This window comes from Rhincodon typus, chromosome 10 (genome assembly GCF_021869965.1).
Source record: "Rhincodon typus isolate 14 chromosome 10, sRhiTyp1.1, whole genome shotgun sequence".
Taxonomy (NCBI): domain Eukaryota; kingdom Metazoa; phylum Chordata; class Chondrichthyes; order Orectolobiformes; family Rhincodontidae; genus Rhincodon; species Rhincodon typus.
In genome coordinates this window covers 23,587,075-23,603,657 of record NC_063341.1, presented here as the reverse complement: position 1 = coordinate 23,603,657, position 16,583 = coordinate 23,587,075, and the positions used below count along the sequence as shown (strand labels likewise).

Sequence of the window (16,583 nt, the reverse complement as noted above, 5' to 3'; positions counted from 1 at the left end):
TGAAGGGATGTGATGCACTAATAAAAAAAATCTCTATTGTTTCAGCTGTAAGATGTAACATACCGAAGGGTCTGAAGCATGGTACCATGAGCTGCTCCCATCCTAATGGAGAGTTTAGCTACCAATCAGTGTGTGACCTTGGCTGCATGAAGGGGTTCAACTTGAATGGAAGGGACCGGTTTGAATGTACAGCCTTAGGGCAGTGGACAAATGAGATGCCAAGTTGTGAAGGTATGTGATTGCTTCAAAAATGAAATTATATCGTTTTTTAAAACATTTTGTTCCTTCATTTTTATCTTAAAAATCTCCTTCATGTTGTTCAAAGTGTCAGTGCTCTGTTGAAGAGGGCAGGAAAAGGTTTTGTTATTGGAGTATCAGGTAAATTCAAACATGCCTTTCCACTGGGGAAGGGAGGACAAATTTAAAAGCCTCTGTCCTTGCTTGTTTGTCCTATTCGCTTGTACTTGTCCCAAAAGCAGCATTGGTAAAAGCCTAGGATGGCACATTTGCCTATCTTACCTCCAGTCATTTCTCTGTTTAAGCACATCTGTGGTGTAAGCAGTGAACTTGCCTGGTGGCTGCTTGATTTAGGAAAAGATATCTAATATAGATGCTGTATGTACAGAAATGATTTTTATTTTTGGCATTATTTACATAAAAATAATTTCAAGTTATGCAATTCTATGAGAATCATTTTGCAAAATAGTAAATGTTGAAAAACATTGATTATGTCAATAATTATTGGCCAGTGATATAGTGTGCTCATAATAATGTCACTTCTTGAAATCCAACACAGTGGTGAAGTGTCAGGAACTGAATATTGATCACCCGACAATCATGAACTGTTCACATCATCTTGAGAATTTCAGCTACGGCTCAATATGTGATTTTAACTGTGTCGAAGGCTTTAAATTGGAAGGATCTGAGAGACTCCAGTGCAATGAATCTGGACAATGGACAGACGAGGTTCCCTATTGTAACGGTACTGTTTAGAACATCCAGTTAAAATAGAGTGACTTAATGCCACTAAATGATTCCTTTGAAAATTTGTATAAAAACACACGTCGTTTATGTACTACCTGAGAATAGGTTTTATGTGTTGAACTATGGGAAAGAGACAGAGAGTGTGGCTTTGTTAGTACATGAACTGCTCCGTGTTTTATAGCTCATGCCCAATGTACCAGAAAAGTCCGGGGGTGGATCTCTGGTCTGTGCTCCACTAATTCCAGATAGAGATATGGAAAAGTGCTATAATTAGCCTTAGTTCCCAGCACTAAGGTTTTCTACTCTTGCCAGCTATGTGCAGACCCACTAGGGTGGTGTACATTACATGAGTGTAGGAGTGGGTTTCATTATGAGGGTATTCCATAATCAAATAATTTTATCACACTCACTGTGGAAGCTTTTTCATGGACACATTTTGTGATTCCAATAAAATAACATAAGCTAATACCAGTTTGATACTTCACAATACACATTATCATGAAGACTAACTAAATGAAAGTTGACATTAATTGAAGGATACTTGGTGCCTCCAAGCTCTCCCTTTCAACAGATTTGTACCATGTACAGCATGGAAACAGACCCTTTGTTCCAACTCATCCGTGCCAACCAGATATCCTAAATTAATCTAATCCCATTCACCAGCATTTGGCCTGTATCCCTCTAAACGCTTCCTATTTATATACCCATCCAGATGCCTTTTAAATGTTGTAATTGTACCAGCCTCCATCCCCTTTCTCTGGCAGTTCATTCCATACACACATGGGGCATGTCATCTTCGGGCAGTCTGGCCCTTAGAGTCAATGAATCTTACAGAACAGAAGCAGACCATGCAACTCATTGTGACTAAGCCAAAAGATCTTTTCAATTTAGTCTCACTGTTTAAGTCAAACAGATCACTGAGTTGGATTATTAGCTGCACCACAATAGCTAATTTCTGTTAATGCAAAAACAAGGAGTGCCACTGAGGGTAGTGCATTTGATGTAGCCTATATGTATTTTAGCAAGGTTTTTTATGAGATCCTACCTGATAAACTGACCACCAAAGTAAAACCCATAGGATTCAATGCCAAGTAGCAAGATGGGACCAAAATTGGCTCAGAGACAGGAAGCAAAGTGTAATGGCTGTTGGTTGCTTTTGTGACTAGACAGTTGTTTACAGTGGAGTTCTGCAGAATTCAGTACTGGACCCTCACTTCTTGCAGTATCAATGATTCACACTTAAGTGCAGGGGAATAATTAAAAAGTTTGTGGACAGTATAAAAATTGGCTGGCTGTTTGATAATGATGAAGGAAGACATCAATGGACGAGTCAGGTGGGCAGAACTGAGACAAATGAAGCTCAATCCAGAAAAGTATGAGGTAGTGCATTTGGGGAAGGCTAATAAGATGGGAATATGCAATAAATAGTAGGATACTGAGGAGTGTGGAGGATCAGAGGGATCTTTAAGTGCATGTCCAGAGATCCCCGATGGTGGCTGGACAGGGAGATAAAGTGATGAAGAAAGTATATGGGATACTTGTCTTTGTAAGCTAAGGCTGACAGACTCTGTTGAAACTCGCAAAACATGAGTTAAATCACAACTCTGATCACAGTTCTATAGGAGAGATGTGACTGCACTAGTACAGAGGAGATTTATGAGCGTGCTGCCTGTATTGGACAATGAGTGAGTGTTGTTTTCCTTGGAACAGAGGAGACTGAACAGACATTTATCTAAGGAGAATAAAATTATGAGGAACCACTTGAAGTGGATGGGAAGGACCTATTTAGTTGAGGGCTTGCTAACCAGGATCTGTAGATCTAGATCATGATGTAACAAGTTTGGAGGGATTGTAAGGGGAAACCTTTTAATTCAGATGGTGCTGAAGGCCTGAAATTCACTATCTGAAAAGGTGGTAGAGACAGTAACCCTCACAATCTTAAATAATACTTAGTCATATACTTGAAATGCTGCGACCTAAATGACCACAAACATGGCCCCATGTCAACTGGCACGGACACAATGAGCTGAAATTCCCTGTGTTCCTCTAATTCTGACCTCTTCAATACCTCACATTTGAATTGCTCCATCAATCGTGTCTATGCCTTGAACTGCTTTGATTCTAAGCTTTAGAATTCCTTCCTGAAGCTGTCAAGTTTACTTTCCTCCAACACACACCTTAAAACCTGACCTCTTTGATCAAGTTTTTAGTTGTCTGCCCTAATATTTCCTCATATGACTTTATGCCATGTTTTGTTTTATAATGAAGCGCATTGGGATATTTTATTATGTCAATATATGAATGCAATATTAATCAATGCTAACGTGAAATTCATAATATAATGCATACAGCGGGGGCAAAAGCTTATAAATATAGCTGGGGCAAATTGCTGAACCATTATTAGACTGTGACAAAACAGCAATATGTAGATATCAATGTACTAGGTACACCATTTGATGGTCTAATGGTCTTTTTATCTTTAGAGCTTTTAGGGCTACCCCCTTCAGCAAGTCCTCTGATCTCTATCAGTGCAGTTGCAGCAGTTGCTGTCCTTGCTGGTATCCTTGCTATGATTGCCACATTGATTAGAAGAAAGCTGAAAACAAAAGGTAAATCATAACTACTAACTATCAGAATGAATCTTTTATACTTGTAAATGATGTGACTTGAGCCACCGCTACATAGCTACTGGGGTGACAGGAAAAAAAAAATCACACCACTGGAAGATTGGCCCAGATTTTCCAATCCTAGTAATGAAAAATGGTCAGATGTTTCTCACTATTGAGGAAAACAATGGAATTGGAAGTTGCAAGGAGTGAACTTACATTGGGATCCCAAAATTCTGATATGCCAGAAATGGTTCCATAGGAGCGCCAGGGGATGGTTTTGCTGGGACATGTCAGCATGTAAAGGTGAGTTGTTTGCCTGGAATTTAACTACTTTTTTACACTATTTATTCATGTTACACTTAATAGGTGTACAGGAGAGGTGTCTTCACAACCATGTCACCCTGGCTCACCAACCAACTTTTACCCTGGTTCACCCCCTACCTGGCTCACTGCCATCCTCTTCTCTCCTCCCCATCACCTTCCTCATCCACCCACTTGCTCCTCCTTCTTCCCTCACCCACTTCCCTTAACTGTCTTCATCCTCTCCCATCTCCTCCTCCAAACTATCCCTCCTCCCCGCCACCGTTCTCCTCCCCCATCCCTTCCCTTCCTCCCCATTCCATTGTCCCCCCACCCTTCCATCTGTCTTCAACCTTTTTCCAATTTAAAACAAGAGATGTCCTTTGCAGCTGGACCACAGTGTAGCAAGAGAAGCCCCTCCACAAGGTAGCCTGGGTGACCACTTTGCAGAACACCTATGTTCTCTCAGCAGGAATAACCTCAAGTTCTAATCACCTGCTACTTTGACAGCCCACCATGTTCCCACACCAGCATCTCTGTCGCAGGCCTGCTCAGTGTTCCAGTGAGGCTCAGTGCAAGCTCAAAGAATAACATCTAATTTCCGTTTGGGGACCCTGAAGCATCCAGGACTCAACATTGAATTCAATAACTTTACAGCCTGATTCCATCCTTCCATGATTTCTTTACCCACCCCACACACAATCTTGTTATGATTCGGGTTGCTTTTCACACAGCCATCCCATTTTCACTTAGACTCAGGCCGATTATCACGTTCCGTGGTTTGCTCTCAGTGCAGACTACCCCCTCTTTGCTACCCTCAGCTCTCATTTCTGTTTTTGTTTCAGGTCTCTAGCATCCGCAGTTCTTTGTTTTATATTAGCCTGTGGTTAAAGCTAAACTCGGGCAGGCTGGCTGTGAGTGGCTGCAAGTCTGCATTGTGCACTGGCCTCCCTCACCCAGCCCATTTTGTCACCTACAGGCAGCTAAACCAGCCCCCACCACCCACGGGGATTTGGAGGCTGACTGGAAAATCAGTAAGCTTTTGATAAACTCAACTGGCTACGCATCACTTGTGAACAGGTAGCCTGGGGAGGGGTAAAAAGTCTCTTCAGAATGTATAATTCATGGACTCCTGTGGCTTAGTGCTTTGTCTTCCTCCATGTGTCAAGCTAGACAGTAAGTGTAACTAGCTGTTTAATCAAGGATAACATTCTGTTACTTAACCGTACTGTTCTTGCCTGACATCCAGACATATACTTTCCGGTAGGAATCACTAGATGCAAATTAAGTTTGGGATTTCTCCTAAGCTTTCGTCTCTGCCTAGTTCAGAGACAGAGGTTGGTTAGCTCAGATGGCTGGAAGGCTGGTTTGTGCTGCAGAATGATGCCAATAGCATGGGTTCAATTCCCACACTGGCTGAGGTCACTATGAAGGACTCTCCTTATCAACCTCTCCCCTTGCCTGAGGTGTGGTGACCCTCAAGTTAAACTCACCTCAAGTCATCTCTCTCTATTGAGTCCTCTTGGACTATGGTGACCTTACCTTGGCCCTTTTTGCTATGTCCAGAAACACAGGCCCAGGATAGCTTTCCTACTCCTGCCTAGCTGAAATCACTCATCATGTTTTACTAGTTCAAGTCTGAAAGTTTTAAAACTTAAGCTTTTTAAGGTACAAGTGTTAATATCCTATTTTGTTTCAATTGTTTTCAGAATATGATACAACAAAGCTCAACTCTGACAGGTAGCTTCAATTTATTTTACATTTTGAAAAAGATTTATTTTTCTGCTGTACAAAGTGGGAATGGTGATCTGAGAAATTAAATGATTCTTCATTTCATTTGGCCATTGTCAGTGCCAGGTACCCTTGATGCGTACTGTATAGTGGCTTCAATGTACAGCTTCTTCTACAGTCCCTAAAAAAAAACGCCCTCTCTCTAGCTTTGGAAGAGCACTACTTACTTTACCAGTATAATACCTCACCCATATAAATTATCCATACAGTTTTTCCTTAGGAAAAGTGCCATTAATGTCATCTGATATGATGATATCACTGTCAATTGTCATATGAAAAAACATTTGGTTTACTAGTGTCTTAGACCATAGACCATAAGGTAAAGGAACAGAATTAGGCCATTCAGCCCATTAATTCTGCTGCACCATTTGATCATGGCTGATGTTTCTCAATCCCATTCTCCTCCCTTCTCCCTGTAATCCCTGATCTTCTTAAGAAGCTGTCCAACTCTGTCTTAAAGACACTCATTGACTTGGCCTCCATAGTACTCTGCGGCAATGAGTTCCACAGGGTCACCACCCTCCGGCTGAAGAAATTCCTTCTCATCTCAGTTGTAAAGGGTCATCCCTGCACTTTGAGGCTGTGCTCCCGGGTTCTAGTGTCTCCTGCTAGTGGAAACATCTTCTCCACATCCACTCTGTCCAGGAGTCTCAGTATTTCTGTTAGCTTCAATGAGATACCCCTATGCCCCCATCCTTTTAAACATCAAGTACAGACCCAGAGTGCTGAACCACTCCCATGACAAGCCCTTCATCCCCGAGATCATTCTTGTAAACTTCCTTCAATGCCAGCATATATTTCCTTAGATACAGGACCCAAACTGCTCACAATATTCCAGTCTGAGTACAGCCTTATACAGCCTCAGCAATACATCCTTGCTCTTGTATTCTAGCCCTCTTGAAATGAATGCTAGTATTGCATTTACCTTTCTTACTGCTAACTGAACCTGCATGTTAACCTTAGAATCCTAAACTAGGACTCCCAAGTCATGTTGCGCTTCAGCTTTCTGAAGCCTTTCCCCATTTAGAAAATAGTCTATGCCTTTTTTCCTTCCTACCAAAATGTATAACCTCACACTTTCCCACATTGTACTCAATCTGCCACTTCTTTGCCCACTGGCCTATAATGTCCAAGTCCTTTTGCAGCCTCTCTGCTTCCTCAACACTACCTGTCCCTCCACTTACCTTTGTGTCATCTGCAAACTTAGCAACAATGTCCTCCTTAATGTATAATGTGAATAGTGTGGTCCCAACACTGACCCCTGCGGAACTCCACTAGTCACCGGCTGACATCCTCGAAAAGACCTCTTTATCCCTATTTTCAGCCCTCTGCCAGTAAGCCAATCCTCTATCCATGTCTGTACCTTACCTTCTACCAAAATCTCAGGGATAATAATGTAGAGCAAATAAAGTGGAGAATGTCATCCCAAACCTACAGACTGGCTTTGAACACAAGCTTTGAAGAAAATAGACAAAGTACGGACTCTCTGTACACTTTGGTCCCCAGTAAACATTTTAAGCTTTGTTTTATTTCCAGGTTATATTGATTTAGATGATCTGCTGATACCCTGACAAAGACAGAAAGTGAAGTAGTAGAGTCTGTCTTTGCAGATATTGAATGGAAGACAAATAGATTGATTGGATGGCCTTGAACATGTCTATGTGATGTAAGGAAGGAGAGATTTAAAGTAGGCAGCAAGATTCTGAATTCAGAGCAGATAGCGTAATGAGAATTGAGTTCAGGTTGGAACCATTGAGAATGATAAATTGTTCATTGCAAAGGCAAAGGAAAGTAACCATCATGCATTACTTAGGATGAACAAAATATATCATAGCTCACAATGATCGATGGCACTGGAGATCTGCTAGCACTTATACAAACACACATTGGACTTTTCCAGCCTGGAGGGCAGGCGGGAGGCAAGAGAGCTCTAAAGTCAGATGAGATGGTGAGGGAGTGGGCAGCAATGGGGATGGCAGCACAGCATCAAGCTCATCACCTACATAATACCAGTGGTATTTACCAGCAATGTGGTAGGTGTTGATCTCCCATCACTGCTTCCTGCCCACTGACCTCCACCCCACCTTATGATAGCCTGTCTGACTGGCCCCAGAGAAGCTGCTTCACATGCCTTTAACCTGGTTTCCAGTGACATTCCTGTGATATTGAAGCGTAACTGCAGTCCCAGCAGAATCCACTGCTCCTAGTGGTGCTGTTGGGGATATGGAGTTGCCGGCCATCAGCTTGATTGTTTTCTCCCTTGTTGGGGCAAAAGTCACGACATCAGAAAATTAACTTCTGAGCTATGTTTCTAGGGCTGACAGAAATGAGTTTGTGTTTGATTTTTCAGTTAGTGAGCAGGTCCATCCCCTCCTGTGTAAAATTCAGCAACGAGTGTGCATTCCGTCCATCTATTACCAGGCATCACCACACCTCAGAGAATACCGCTGATAATGAAAACCTGTAACATTTGCACCATAAACATTTAAACTGTTAATTGAAGATGTGAAGCTGGTCATTGTCTAAGAAGCTGAGTCCACGTGTGTTCAGAAATGTAGATTGTTGCAATAAACTTAATTCCAATTTTGTTTTTGAACAATGTCTATGAAAAACACTCTGCAAGGTCAGTTACTATTAAATTATTCTGATTTGTCTTTTTCCAGTACTGAAGGCTTAGAAGGTACGTTTGAGAATCCAGTGTTCGACAATTCTCCTGAAGGCAAGATTACAAATCTCATTAACATATTGTACTGTATGAGAAGAATCTAGTTTGTAACAATCTTAGAGAAACTTTCTGAAATTTATTGAGGAAGAGTACCTTTTTAGTTTTCAAAAAAACAGTGTTGTTTTGGAATATAGTTCTCTAGGTGTTGATGGCTGTCTATTACCTGCGTTGGGAACCAGAGGTGCAAACTGGAATTCTGCTGCAGGCTCCAGTGACTTTCTGGTCAGTGCACTTCAGCAGCAGCCAACATACTCCATAGCTGAAAGATCCTGACGGATGAAGACCAAAACTCAGTAGGCTTATTACTTTTATATTGTTCCAAGAGTCCTTGCATCTTTCCTCTACTTTGGTCATTTGGCATCACAGACTAACATCTAATTGCTGCTAACTTTTTTTTAATCAATTAGATGTGGTTAACAATGTAATAATGATCTGAGAATCAGTTTTGTGATGTTACTTGATAGTTAATTATTGACCAGACACTGTGGATAACTCTCTCGCTCTTCTTCGAGCTGGACCTCAGTTTAATGTCTTGCTTGAGAGGTGTCACCTCTGACAAAACAATGCTGCTTCACTACTGCACTGAAATATTAGCTCAGGTTTTTTTAAGTACATGGCCATGGACTGGGACATGAACCCAGAACCTTGTGATTCACTGGCAAAAGAGCTACGAACTCTGAGCCAGAACTGACACATTTGGAGGAATGTCCCAGCCCAGGGCCCAGTGTAGGCTGTGTTTTAACAGAGTGCCCTGTGTTTGGGCATCTCATTGATGGTCATCGAACATCCAGTGTTGAGAATGCTAGAATGCCAGAATGCCTCACCCTGCATCTTCCAGAAAGAGCAATATCTTGTATTTCCTCACCGGAGCAGGTGTTTACATACGGGATATAGTTTTAGGTCAGGAGTGGCTATCAAGGAGAAGCCTCAGAAATTCAAGGGTAGTATAATGGGACATGAAATTCAGATCTATAATGCCATTGCACACAACATGGTAGAAGCCAAATGTCCTCTTAGTGTGGGGCAATGCACTTCTATCGCCACAGAAGGAACTGATCTGGTGCTACTACATTGTCAAACAGTCTACCAGGTGCGTCAGCTTTCCTGTTCCTCTGAAGCTGCTTGGCCTGCTGTGTTCCTCCAGCTCCACACTTTGTTATCTCTGACTCTAGCATCTGCAGTTCTTGCTATCTCTACCAGATGGTATGATGCCGAACCTCCAAATATGAGCCACACAATATCAGTATCCCCTACATCTGTGCATACCCATCAGCTGTCTCTTGTCTGTAGCTCCACTGAAGTTCTCATCTGGGTTCTCTTTAGCAAAACATGTCTGCAATCTCACCTTCCAGCGAACTGGCACACAGACCATCCATTTCCTTCGTGTGACAGAAGCCCTGGAGACCCACCAAGTGCAGATCACAACTCCATGCTAGCCCTAGAGATATGCTCAGTACAAGTATCTGAGCTGGTGGCTGTGAATGTTATATCAAGTGATTGGGCCTCTTCATCAGTGAAGTGGAGTTGCTCTCTCTGTCTCTCCTCCTGGGGCTGTTGTGCCTGGACAGGCAGCAATTCTTCTTGTAAAAGCAGAAAATCAGAAAAGGGAAAAGGTGAGGTGGAGTAGAAGGCATGAATTCCGTGGTGACTGTCATTGCCAGGTCCGGGGCAGATGAAGGTGAGCTTGGAGTTGTAAAGGGGCATATGTTCTCAGCAATAAGGGATGGCGAACCTTTTGTCACCGTTAGCCCCATGATACAGGGAACTTTCTGCTCTGCTTCTTTCTACTTTGTGACCTGTAAGAAAGCAGAAGGATATCAATGGATAGTAATGCACTTTGGTTGGGTAATCCACCTTCCACAACTGAATAGCTAGAATCTGTTGAAGCACCAGGAGTTAGGTGCGAGGTTGGCATTACAGCAACAAGTGAAAGTGTGGTATCTAGGTGTTAGCCTAGAGTATTGAGGACTGTGGAGAGATGAAGTTTTGAATCGTTCATCAATGTGAGAGGCTGGTGGTGTGTTAGGCAGAAGATATCACATGTAGATGAATTGTTTGAACTTGACCACTAGCGTAAGGTCATTAGATTCCTTATGGCACAGCTGCCAGGTTCTGTACTCTAGACATTGGTATTGGCCTCCCTGGCCACCACCTCCTTACACATTCTGAGAGTGGCCATTGACGGCCTCCTGATCCTATGTTTGTGATGATGTCTTTCAGCCTGTTCATCTCCACCACTAAGGCCTACAGCACAGATTTATTGACGCTGGAGTCCACTCACCACCCTCATGTTCTATTTTCCTAGTTCACTACTGCAGGGGTATTTCTAGCAGCAGTAATTCGGTGCATTTTCCTTTTATGAGTGACAGACTGCCTTTAGGAACAGAAGGATGGCTATGCCATTTGAAACCAGCCGCTCAGATCCCTGATAAGCAGCAAGGCTGAGAGTAGCATTGAACCAGCTTGGCTCAAAGCCAAATCAGTAAGTGAGGGGACTACACAAAATTTCGGTGTTGCCTATCTCTGCCTCAATGGATACGGGCAGATCAGGAAACATGATGCACATGCCAGAAAACTAAACAAACCAAATTCTAGTGCCTAATATAGCTTTGCTTTACTTTCCCCCTCACACCTTAAATACATGCCCCTCTAGTATTAGACATTTCAACTCTGGGAAAAAGATTCTGACTATCAACCCTATCTATGCATCTCATCATTTTATAGACTTCTATCAAGTCTCCATTCAACCTCTGCTACTCCAGAGAAAACAACTCAAGTTTTTCTAGCCTCTCCTTATAGCTCATGCCCTCTAATCTGGGCAGCATCCTGGTAAACCTCTTCTGCACCCTCTCCAAAGCCTCCACATCCTTCCTGTAATGTGGCAACCAGAATGGACACAATACTCTAAGTGTAGCCTAACCAAGATCTTATAAAGCTGCAACATGACATCCTGACTCTTTTACTCAATTCCCTAACTAATAAATGCCATGCCTTCTTTACAACACTATCTACTTGTGTGGCCACTTGCTATGGACTTGAACCCCAAGATCACTCTGTACATCAATGCTGTTCAGGGCCCTGCCATTATCTGTACACATTTTCTTAACATTTGTTCTCCCAAAGTGCACACCTCATACTTGCCCAGATTAAACTCCATCTGCCATTTCTTTGCCCATATCTGCAACTGATCTATATCCTGCTGTATCCTCTGACAACCTTCTACACTATCCACAACTCCACCCATCTGCATTTTCATCCAAGTCATTTGTATATATCACAAACAGCAGAGGTCCCAGTATGGATCCCTACGGACACCACTTAGTCACAGACCTCCAGCCAGAAAAACACTCTTCCACCACTACCCTCTACTTTCTATGGGCAAGCCAATCCTGAATCCACATGGCCAAGTCAGGATGGATCCCCTGCATCTTAATCTTCTGGATGAGCCTACCATCAGGTACTTTGTCAAAAGTCTTACTAAAATCCATGCAGACAATATCCACTGCTCTACCCCCATCGATCACCTTTGGCACTTCCTCGAAAAATTCAATCAAGTTAGTAAGACATGACCTGCTGCACACAAAGCTTTGCTGACTGACCCTAATTAGGCCATGCTTTTCCAAATGCGCATAAATCCTATCCCTAAAAAATCCTCTCCAACAGTTTCCCAACTACTGATGTGAGACTCGCTGATCTATAGTTTCCTGGATTAACCCTATTTCCTTTCTTGAACAGAGGAACAACATAAACTACTCTCCAATCCTCTGGGACCTCTCCAGTGGCTAACAAGGACACAAAGATCTTGGTCAAGGCCCCAGCAATTATCCTCCGCTGCCTCTCTCAATAACCTGGGGTAAATACCATTGGGCCCTGGGGACTTATCCACCTTAATGCCCTTCAAGAGACCCAACACCACTTCTTTTTTGATCTCAAAATGCCCTGGTATATTAGCATGCTCCAAACAAATCTCACTATCCTCCATGTCCTTCTCCTGGGTGAATACCAATGCAAAGTACTGATTTAGGATTACACTCACCTCCTGTCACAGATGTTTCAAAGTACTTTACAGTTAAAGTACTTTTCAAATGTAGTTACTGTAGTAAGGTAGGAAATGCATCAGCTAATCTATGCACAGCAAATTCTGATAATGAGCAATCTGCTTTTGTGATGTTGATTCATGGGTAAAATACTGATCAGAGTTTTGGAGGTAACATCCTTGATCCTCTTAAAAATACTGCCATTAGATCTTTTACATCCACTGTAGAAGACAGGTAGGATCATAGTTTAATGTCTTATCCAAATGATGGCAACTCCGACAGTGCAAAATTCCCTCAGCATTACACAGAAGTATCAGCCTGGATTTTTGGGGCTCAGGTCTTGGTGTGGGACTTAACCCCACAAATTGCTGACTCAGTGTTAAGGGTCCTACCAATAGGCCATGGCAGATGTTGACATCCTGTGATTCTTCTGTACTATTCTGATTCCAGTAACCTGTTATCAGGACTGACATATATTCGTTCTCTCAAAGGCATGGGGCCTTATAGGGCCCTGAATGATGTTGGATATGCCAAGAAATCTGAGAAGTTGAGTGAAGCCCAACTCAATCTTAGGTGCAACCGCTAGCATTTTCTAACAGAGTTCCAGGCATTGAGATGATTTTCTCACTAGGAAGTGCTAGACTGCCTATCAACTGGGATTATTGCTCGTTATGACCCTCATTAATCTCACCTCATAAATATGTAGCTCCCTATCACACCAATGGGATGGATAGAAATTAGATGCTATGAATTCCATTCATGAAAGTCAGAGTGGATACCTGGTGACTTCAGCATATTGCTTGCTCCTCTGGACCTCTATCTTGAACACCTGGCACTGATATCTTGGCCACCTGTACCTCACATCCTTGGACAATGGCATCTGACATGTGCCAGCCTCATTGGAACCATCATGGCACATCTTTGATCCACGTAGAGTATGCTTCTGGATGATAATGCTGCCCTTCATGCACTGACAATGTCTTGGTGAAAAAGTGTAGGATTGGTGACTGCAGATGGTGGTGTTCCCGTGTATCTGCTGTCCTTATCCTTTGAGATAGACGTGATCATGGGTTTGGAAGGTGTTGTTTAAGGATCTTTGGTGAATTTCTGCAGGGCATCTCATGGATGATACACACTGCTGCTACTGAGTGGTGGAGGGAGTGCATGTTTGTGGATGTAGTGCCAATCAACCAGGCTGCTTTGTCCTGGTGTCAAGATGTTTCTGTAGTTGGACCTACACTCATCCAAGTAATTAACTCAGTTAGCTGAATGACTATCTTAATAGGAATTCAAAGCCTTCCCCACAACTTTTTAATTTTCATGGGATCTGGGCATCGCTAATGTGTATGAACAGGGTGGGGAGATGTCATTATTTGTTCATCTGTTCTACCCTGTGGGAGATGAACAAATCATGTATACCAGTTATATTGCAGATCAAAAATATCTATTCTTGTACATGAAAAATGTTTTTCAGTTTTTTGACAGCAATGGGATATTTATGTCCTGACTTGTTAGTATATCTTACTGTGGAGTAGACAGAGGTGAATCCCTATGAGGAGTGAATGAATCAGGATTAATTTAAGAAGGTTGGAAATCTGAGCATGATTGTGGTAAATCTTCTTTTGTTAACAGGATCCATTGAATAGGACAAATGCCATCGGTACAAATGCACAAAGGCAAAAAAGACATCTGACAAATGATTGGTGTTATTCCACGTCAAGCATGCTTCCTTCATTGCATCCCAAGGATATTACCGTCTTCTTCAACATTAAAGCCTCAACAAGACAACTTCCTCCTTCAGTTCTGTCAAACAACTGTGGATAACCGGCTACTTTTCCATCAATCTGTCTAATTTAAGATTAAGACCAAAAATGCAATATCTTCGCATTCTGTTAGACCCTGAGCTCTGCTTTCTCCCTTACACCTGACCACTTTCTTTCACTTCTGTAACACTGCCTAAATCTCCTTCATTCCTGTTGGAATCTTAATCTGATACATCAATTATTCCTGAACCACCTTTTATCATTGAGCTACAATTTATTACCAGAGATGTTGCTCACAGTAGCCTACATCCTCATTTCCCCCGTCTTTGTTAAGATCCACTGGAGTATTTTGTCGTGGGAGTCAATTTAATCACATTTCTCCTCTGTGATTATGTCCCTCCTTAATTCCAGTTACTTCCTCTGTGTATGTCCCTCTATCACTGGACTATTTCTCATTGCCAACCTCCTCTGCTTGAACACATTCTTCAGCCATCGTGTCCATGTCCCCTGCAACTCTGTCCTTCAGCATCTCCACTGTCACCTCTCTGTCATCAAGACAGAGTTATTCATGCAGTTCTTTGATCATGGATTTGCAGGCCTTATCCCTCCCACAGGTTGTCCAGATAATGTCATCTATAAGGTGGACTGAAGCTCTAAGCAAAGGGCATTTTAAAAATGATTTATGCATATTTCAATAGTTAACCAGATGACCTAGTTATATTGCCCAAGCTATTACTTCACTTGAGAGATTTTTTTTTAGTAGAGTTGAAGGAGTTGAACCACTGTCATAGAATCCATGGTTTCATGCTTCCTGAACAAAACACACATTAAGATGTTTAATGTAAATGCAGCAAATAGTAGAATCTTGTTATTCTATTGATCAATAACAGTCAATTAATGGTGCATTTAAGGACCCATTGCCATTCCAAAAAACCCAAACAGCCAGGCAACCAATCCTTTCTCTTTTCATGGCTTATTTGATCAATAAACTTCAATGTAAACAGACATTCCACTGCACGACACTTACAATATTACAAAGTACAGTTCAAAAAAAGTATCATTATTAGCTTACCAAAGCAATTGATGCAGGCAAGAGTTCAATAAAATGCTAGGCAAGATTCAGATAGTGCTCCAGCTACACATTCAGTTACAACCAAAGCCCTTCATTATGTCAACTCCTAGTATTCAATAAATCAATGATGTTGGAATACGCAATTATTTCAAGTTAGTTCAGTAAATAACACGTTTTGATTATTTGCAACACACACTGATAGAAGTATACTTGAGCCAAAATCTATATTGACCACTGGGGCTGTTGTGTGCATTTGTGTGAAGGAAAGGTTCAGGACTGATGGATGAATATAACACATAGCAATAATTTTGTGACATAATCAGTCATTGTATCACTGGATGTTTGACAAAAGAAGCCAGTTGGCCCATACAGTAAGAGTTTACTTATCACTGGTGTCATGCCAGAGGCAGTATAGTGGACACCCGGGCCTGATAACAAACCAGTGATCGAATGAGGGGCTTGTGATAGTTTGTATTCAGATGTCATTATAAGACAACACATAGTATTTAATTCACATTGTAGCTTAATTGATAAGCATTTTGTCACTTGTTTGAAGAATATATTTGCCTGTAATAAATGTTATTTTTTGAATTTATTGAAAAGCTTGCTGAAAGTCTCTTTTGTTCTAGTTGCCAGTAATAAAGAGAAAGAAATTGACCATTTTGGTGACTAAATAAAATATATACCATTTTGGTCCATCTTGCTGAGTAATTAAGCTTGATTTCTAGTGTTCTCCTCACACAACACACCACTACCTTCCCACCCCCTCAACTAGTATCTTGTCCACCACTATTCCCCCTGTTCCTTTAATCTCCCATGCCCTCTCCTAAACCTGTTTCCCTTTGTGCCCTCAATTTCACCTCTAGTGCCTCTCTTCCATACCAAAGAACAAAGAAAATTACAGCACAGGAACAGGCCCTTCAGCCCTCCAAGCCTGCACCGACATGCTAAAACCCCCTACCCTTCCGTGGATCAGATCCCTCTATTCCCATCCTATTCATGTATTTGTCAAGACGCCCCTTCAAAGTCACTATAGTATCTGCTTCCACTATCTCCCCTGGCAGCGAGTTCCAGACACCCACCACCCTCTGTGTAAAAAGCTTGCCTCATACATCACCTTGAAACATTGCCCCTCGCAGCTTAAACCTATGCCCCCTAGTAACTGACTCTTCCACCCTGGGAAAAAGCTTCTGACTGTCCAGTCTGTCCACGCCCTTCAAAATCTTGTAGACCTCTATCAGGTCACCCCTCAACCTCCATCGTTCCAGTGAGAACAACCCAAGTTTCTCCAACCTCTCCTCA

At 42.1% G+C, this 16,583-nt stretch overlaps 1 protein-coding gene and 1 long non-coding RNA gene across 7 annotated transcripts in view; one reads left to right on the top strand and one right to left on the bottom strand.

The window, feature by feature from the left end:
• The window catches only part of LOC109927030 (P-selectin-like), a 56,050-nt gene extending 40,071 nt beyond the window's left edge, over positions 1-15,979 (top strand). For 3 of the 6 annotated variants that reach the window (XM_048602239.1, XM_020526927.2, XM_048602236.1), the window contains 6 exons: positions 46-231; positions 797-982; positions 3,468-3,593; positions 5,603-5,633; positions 8,348-8,403; positions 14,079-15,979. In XM_048602239.1, the coding sequence (XP_048458196.1) occupies positions 46-231; positions 797-982; positions 3,468-3,593; positions 5,603-5,633; positions 8,348-8,403; positions 14,079-14,092 (599 nt within the window). In that variant the 3' untranslated portion in view covers positions 14,093-15,979. The remainder of the gene's footprint in view (positions 1-45; positions 232-796; positions 983-3,467; positions 3,594-5,602; positions 5,634-8,347; positions 8,404-14,078) is intronic. The other 3 variants (XM_048602235.1, XM_048602238.1, XM_048602240.1) reach the window with 1 other exon arrangement.
• LOC125484255 overlaps positions 5,628-16,583 on the bottom strand; it is a 15,655-nt gene continuing 4,699 nt past the window's right edge. Inside the window, exons 2-3 of the long non-coding RNA XR_007263097.1 lie at positions 8,503-10,205; positions 5,628-8,397 (exon numbers count right to left, since the gene is read on the bottom strand). This is a non-coding gene — a long non-coding RNA (uncharacterized LOC125484255). The remainder of the gene's footprint in view (positions 8,398-8,502; positions 10,206-16,583) is intronic.